Source organism: Petaurus breviceps, unplaced genomic scaffold (genome assembly GCF_028583685.1).
Source record: "Petaurus breviceps papuanus isolate PSGF00001 unplaced genomic scaffold, PetGlider_PUasm1.0 90847, whole genome shotgun sequence".
NCBI classification, from domain to species: Eukaryota; Metazoa; Chordata; class Mammalia; order Diprotodontia; family Petauridae; genus Petaurus; species Petaurus breviceps.
In genome coordinates this window covers 27,226,787-27,233,219 of record NW_027187360.1, presented here as the reverse complement: position 1 = coordinate 27,233,219, position 6,433 = coordinate 27,226,787, and the positions used below count along the sequence as shown (strand labels likewise).

The 6,433-nt window shown below is 52.8% G+C and overlaps 2 protein-coding genes across 3 annotated transcripts in view; both read right to left on the bottom strand.

Moving 5' to 3' along the window:
* Nucleotides 1-6,433, bottom strand: part of GRIN1 (glutamate ionotropic receptor NMDA type subunit 1) — a 39,623-nt gene that overhangs the window by 7,655 nt on the left and 25,535 nt on the right. Inside the window, exons 11-19 of the mRNA XM_069072329.1 lie at nucleotides 5,779-6,028; nucleotides 5,486-5,604; nucleotides 5,183-5,295; nucleotides 4,755-4,903; nucleotides 4,337-4,494; nucleotides 3,763-3,924; nucleotides 3,177-3,286; nucleotides 2,135-2,280; nucleotides 116-226 (exon numbers count right to left, since the gene is read on the bottom strand). Of these exons, the coding sequence (XP_068928430.1) occupies nucleotides 116-226; nucleotides 2,135-2,280; nucleotides 3,177-3,286; nucleotides 3,763-3,924; nucleotides 4,337-4,494; nucleotides 4,755-4,903; nucleotides 5,183-5,295; nucleotides 5,486-5,604; nucleotides 5,779-6,028 (1,318 nt within the window). The remainder of the gene's footprint in view (nucleotides 1-115; nucleotides 227-2,134; nucleotides 2,281-3,176; nucleotides 3,287-3,762; nucleotides 3,925-4,336; nucleotides 4,495-4,754; nucleotides 4,904-5,182; nucleotides 5,296-5,485; nucleotides 5,605-5,778; nucleotides 6,029-6,433) is intronic.
* CYSRT1 (cysteine rich tail 1) overlaps nucleotides 1-6,433 on the bottom strand; it is a 172,683-nt gene that overhangs the window by 142,768 nt on the left and 23,482 nt on the right. The gene's annotated exons all lie outside the window — the stretch shown is intronic.

Genomic DNA, 6,433 nt, shown 5'->3' with positions numbered 1-6,433 from the left:
AGAGAGAGAGAGAGAGAGAGAGAGAGAGAGAGAGAGAGAGAGAGAGAAAGATAGAAAAAGAGAGAGAGAGAGGAGAGACAGAGAGAGTGGCTGGAGATTTTCTTCTCCCTCTTACCGTGTCTTTGGAGGACCTACGTCTCTTGAAGCTGGAGGCCAGGGTGGAGGTGATGGCCCTAAAAGTGGCTTTCTTTTTAGGGTCGGGCTCTGCTCTACCACTCTTTCTATCCTAAAATGAATATGTATAAGTGATTAGATTGCTAAGGGCGGGCTCCTTGCTAGCCCTACCCTCCTGCTGCTGTCACTGCTGATGCCTGGGCAGGTCCTTAGTCCTGCTTCTCTGCACAGGACAGACAGACAGACAGGTTTCCTCTCTTTTCTACACCATGTGTGTCTGGCCTGGCTCACTCTGCAGTGTTGGGGGAGGACAGGATAGGGCCTTTGCTGCTCTGGCTCTCTCTCTCTCTCTTTCTCTTTTTCAGGGTCTGGCCCCTGTGCACCTTAACTCCCTAACTGCCCCCTCCTTGCCCAGACTACTCCCTGCCTCCCCTGGGGGCCAGGTTCTCAAGAAGGATGGGAGGGTGGGCCTTGGCAGCAAGGTCACAGGTTCCATAGATGGACTGGGAAAAACACACCGAAATTGTGATCATCCATTTCTGCAAAGCAGGTAATCCCTCTGATGAGGGGTCAACAAAAATAAAAAACAAAAAAAAAAAGAGAAAGAGAAAAAAAGAAACTAAGAAAGGAAAATCCAGCCAAAGGCAAGGTGTAATGTCACCAAGAGGTTGTGATGGAGTTGGAGAGAAAGACAGACGGAGTTGTCTTGTCCAACAGTCAGCCCTGGTTCTCCCAGGCCAGGTGGGATGGGATGGGTCTCCCCACGTGCTCAGTCCCAACAGTAAGAGTCCCATTCCCCTGAGGGACAAGCATCAGCAGCTGTCCTAGGCACCAGCAACAAGATCAGGATAAGGGGGATGAGGGATGGGTGGTGGGGTGGGGGGCATCCCTTCCCCTTCCCCGGCATGAGCACTAGCCCAGACCTTCCCTCCCTTGATGTGTTCCAATAAAGTCCCCTTTCTCCCTGAAAGCATCTTCCCCAGAGCAGGGACTGCTTTTGTTTTCACAGGGAGTGCCAAGGGTTTCAGTACCTCCAGCCTCCCCCTCCCCTGGCCTCCAGGAAGAGGCCAACAAGGGAGTAAGTGTGTGTGCATGGTGGGGGGATACCCCAGCCCAGACTCCCTGGGGCTGGGCCCTGCTTGGGGGAGGAAGAGAAGAAAACGAGACAAACGTATCTTTAGCCATCGGGGATCCGAGTCCAACAATCTCTGTCATCTCCAAGTGTGGGCTGGTTCCTTACCCTGGGCTGCCTGCCACCCAGCGGGCACCTGCCCTCCACCACAGCCCGAACCCAGGCCCCAGCCAGGGCTATCGCACTTTTTACAACCCCGCTCTCTGCGCTGGTTCTAAGTCAAACCGTTTCCCTGTGCGCTGGCGGGTTCCTAAAGACACAGAAACAGCCTCGGACATCCAGGGCGGAGCAGAGCACAGTGTGGTGGGGCGGAGATCACTGAGCACATGGACACCGCAGGGAAAGGGTTAGCCCCAAGGAGCATGAGAGAGAGGGAGACAGTGATTCCCAAGAAGGAACAGAGACAGGGAGCCAAAGCCAGGACTCAGGCTCTAGATTCAAAGGAACCTCTGCCTCCTTCTGGTCCTCAGTTTCCTTTGGTGTAAAATGGGTATCAGTGAGAGATGCCCAAAGCATATGGGCTACTTAGAATTCCGGGGCTGGGATGGTCCCAGGCTCTCCTTGTGAGGCACTGGTGATGGAGAATCCGTCCCAGGGATAGCTGGAGCCAGTGGCCACTCCTTCGGGCAGCCTTCCAGGACGGCTCTGTTTGGGCACCACTCACCATCGGTTCTTTGGTATTATTCCAGGGCTCCAGCACAGATCAGGGCAATAGGAAGGGGGGAGGGGTTACAGCCCAGGGTGGGAGAAAGGGGCACCAGCAGGGTCAGGAAGACCTGGGAGCTGAGAGAGGGGGTGGGCTGTAGGCAGGAGAGCCCTGGGAGCCGGGGATGGGCCGGCCAAGGGCACTGGGTCACAGATACAGAGCCACTTGCCCCGCTGGCCTACCTGTAGGTTTTTCCTCCACACATTCACTGCTGCAAAGGCCAGCTGCATCTGCTTCCTGCGGGCATCTTTGTGTCTCTTGTAGGCGATCTCAATGAAAATCAGGAAGATTCCAGCCACGATCCCACCAGCCACCAACATAAATACTCCTACAAGTGCCCACAGCTGGTTACCCTGGACTCAGAGACCAGATCCACACCTCCCTCCTGCTTCCCCCTTACCTCCCAACTCCCACCCCTGTCAGTGTCCACTAGTGAGTCCTTCCAGGGTCATCCTCAAACCAGAAAGGAATCCTCTATGTATTTAGTTATTTTCATGTTTTCTCCCACATTAGAATGTGAGCCCTTCAGAAACTTTGTATTTGTATTTCTTTGTATTCCCAGTGCTTAGCCCAGGGTTAGGCACACAATAGGTATGTAATAAATGCTACTTGATGACTGACTGACTGTCCCTCATGGCTGGAATACCTTCTCTTTCATCTCTGCTTTTTTTTTTGTCAAGACCCATTTTAAGCACCGCCTTCTTTCCTTCCTCCCCCTCCTCCCATTACAGTCCTCCCTCCCCCTCCCCAGGTCCACCCCAATCAGTTTGCATTTTCATTGACTTACCTCTATTCCTGGAATGCTCTCCCTCTTCCTATCCACCTCCTGACTTCCCTGGCTCCCTTCAAGCTAAAATCCCACATTTCCCAATCCCTCTGGGCTTTCCCTCTGTGATAATTCCCTATTTATCCTGCCTTTAGCTTGCCTGTCCATGTTTCTTTGCATGCTGTCTCCCCCGTTAGATTGCAAGTTCCTCGAGGGCAGGGAGTCTTTTGCCTTTTTTTGTATTCTCAGCACTTAGCACAGTGTAGGACTTATTACTGGCACATAGTAGGTGCTTAATAAATTCAAATTGAGTGACTGAACAACTCATGGCCATATGCCAGCACCATCTTGGGCTGTCCCCTGGACTTAGAAATTAGCCCTCCTTCATGATCACAAAAGGCCAGACAGGAGTCCTTCTGCCTTTGGGGGTGGAGGGAGGAGAAGAAAGGGGCACCCACCAGCCATGTTCTCAAAGGTGAGAGTTGCTGGAGCATTGCTTCGAGAGTCGCACTCCTGATAACGAACCCAAGTCTTGTCTAAGTCCTCCATGAAGCCGTTCTCATGGGACCTGGAGGAAAGTGGTGTGGGATCCAGTGCATTTCAGATGTAGGATCAGAGATAGGAAGAATGATGAGAAATGAGGGGACATATATGGAGGAGAGAGGGAGAGAGAGGCAAAGAGAGAGAAGGAGGAAGAGAGGCGAAAAGAGATACATTGAGAAAGAAAAGGAAGAACATAGGGAGGGCAGAGACAGAGAGATGAATCTGGCCATAGAGTGAGGGATGAAGAGATGAGGATAAAGGGCCAGAAGTACTGACATTGGACTTTATGCGGATTTTCTGATTTTCTTTTTAAATATAGGGGTTTAAAAGGAGTTGGGGAGATGCTTGGTTGGGGACCACACGGGAAGGGCATATATTGGGCACACATCTGTGAATATATGCATACAGTTAGTGTCTGTGCACAGGGTCTCCAGGGTTTGGGGTATTGGGGTAGGGCTTTCCCAGCCAGGGTTGGGGTCCCCAGGGCTTGGGGGTACAGACTTGAGGATGGCCAGGGAGACATTCTGCTTCCAGGGGCTGTCTTTGCGCATGCCAATGCCGAAGCCAGAGCGGAAGAAGAGTTCTCCTGTGGTCACCAGGTCACACTTCTGTGAGGCCTCAAACTCTAGCACTGCAGAATCCCAGATGAAGGCATGGAGCTTGCTGGAGGCACAGGGGCAAGGTCATGGGGGTCCAGCTGAGGCAGTCACATATCCTGTACCCTGTTCCCCTTGCACCCTGTAATACACCTAAAGGCTGCAGGACTCAGGGGCAGCGCTATAGGATCTCATATTTGGAGCTGGTAGCGACCACCTAGTACAGCCACTCCTTTAAGGAAACTGAGGCCCGGGGAGGTTAGATGCATTGTCTAAGCTGGCACAAGGAGTTCACATCAGAGACAGGATTCCAACTTGGTTGCTGTGTACCCTTCTCTGGGTGTCCTCAGCTGTCCTGATGCCTGGTCTTTCCTTGTCTAAACCCTTTGGACTCTGGCTTCCCCTCTGCTCTGGTCCCAGCACTAATCCACTCTCAGCTCCCTTCAGGCCCTCCAGCCCTGGACCCTGGGTGCCCTCACTTGTCCCGAACAGCTTGGATGGCTTCAGCAGCACTCTCGTAATTGTGTTTCTCCATATGCCGGTACATGGTGCTCAGCTCCACCTGCCGCCGAAAGTAGATATCCACGGAGCTCTGCTTCACCGTGGCATAGATGAACTTGTCTGAGGGGTTCCTTAGCTAGGGGTCAGGGGGAGAGGTGTCAGAGAGGTGTATCTGGCTCTGATGGCCCTTCCTCCCACCTTACAATGTTAGCCACACTGACTGCCCCCAATACCTCCTGCCTTCCAATCCCAGCATTAGCTATCTCCAAGACCGTCTCTACCCTGATAGCTCCTGGCCCCATCCCTAGGCCCCAGCCCTCTGTTTTCCCTCTTTCAGGGTCTCTGGTCCAGGAATCACAGCGCCTTAGTCCTGCCCAGCTAGGCGTGGGTCCTCACTCGAGGGTCATTGATGCCTGTGATGCGTTCTTCTGGCCTGTCCAGCACCAGGAAGGCTGCCAGGTTGGCAGTGTAGGAGGCAACGATGATCATGGCAAAGCCAGCCCAAACCATGCCCAGGATCCGGGCTGAGAAACTTCGGGGGGCACCTGAGAGGCAAGGGGAAAAACATGGCAGTATTTGCCACCTGGGTTTGGTTGTTGGGTCTGAGAGGTTGAAAGTAGTGTCTAGAAGGCTCTAGAGAACCTCCCTTCCCTTCCCTGACACCATTCATCCCTGCCTGGGATGGGAGGATTCTCCAAGAGGGTGATATAGGGGTCCAGGAGGCTGGATGTTGAGACTAGAAGACTGGATGAGAAGGTTGGGAGGCCATGAGCGGATCTAAGAAGCTAGACAGTTGGGGATAGGAGTGCTCCAGTGGCCCTTACCTTCTCCAATCCCAGAGTTGAGCAGAACCCCCCAGGAGAACCACATAGCTGAGGAGAGGGTCAGCGCATCTTCTTCTTCTTCTTCACTGTTCACTTTGAACCGGCCAAAGGGGCTGAGGGGGACAGGAGGGAAAGGGCAGCACCAGCTTTCGGGGCCAGCCCCCTCCCCCTTCAATCCTCTTCTTTCTTTGACCAAAATCCCTCCTGTTTCCCTTATCTCTCCCTCCCCTAGCACTATCCCTCTTAGGTCCTGGGGGAAAGGGAAGTACTGGGGGCCAGAGGTCGGGGATGTCTCACTCTCACCTAAACCTATCCAGCAGGTAGAGCATGACAGCTACCACATGTACAGAGAGTCCGACCAGCAGCCACAACGTGCTCTGGAAGGGCTGCATGAATGAGTCCAGTGTACTCCGAGGGATTTCCTGGAAGGGAAGTGGAGAGAGCATGAGGAAGCATGTCTGCCTCCAGAACAGCCCTTTCCCCCCACCAGGAGCCCCCTACCCTTTACTTCTTACACCTTCCCAGCTGCCTGGGGGTGCCCTGATCCTTCCCAGGGAGGCCAGTTTCCCAGGCCCCTTCCCCAGTCTCCAACTGACCTTCTTCACCAGGATGGTCAGCCCCTGGTACTTGAAGGGCTTGGAGAATTCAATGTACTGGGCCCGCTCATTGTTGATGGTCAGTGGGGCCACGATCATGTCTGCCTGTCCACTCAGTAGCTCTCCCATCATCCCATTCCACTCCTTCTTGTTGCTATTATTCACCTGGAGAGGGCGACATGGACCTTGGAGTCCTGGTCCAATCCTCAGACTGAGTACTAGCTCTTCCATTCTTGATGCTGGGTTAATCCTTTAGCCTCAGATCCCAGCTGGACCCCATTCTGCTGTTTTTTATATTTATCCCCTAGCTCCCTCAAGGTTCCCCCTGAGCAAGTCACTTAACTCTGATTTCCTCCCTGCAAATAATAAATAAATAAGGTACTATAAACAACCCATAAAAGAAAAAGAAAAAAATTCAGATTTCTTCTCTGGTACAAAGAGAGGGTCAAAATATTTTACATAGATTTTCCAGATCATGGGGGTGCTGTGCCCCTAATCCCTGTGATGTTGTTCCCCCATTTTTCTTTTTAGGCTTATACCCTAATTCTCCTCCCCTTATAGGCCCTCAGTCCTGAGTCCCACTTCATCTATTCTATTTCTTTGTTCTTCTGGCCACCTCCAATTCCCTAGACACCAAAGCCTGGCCTCCCTATTC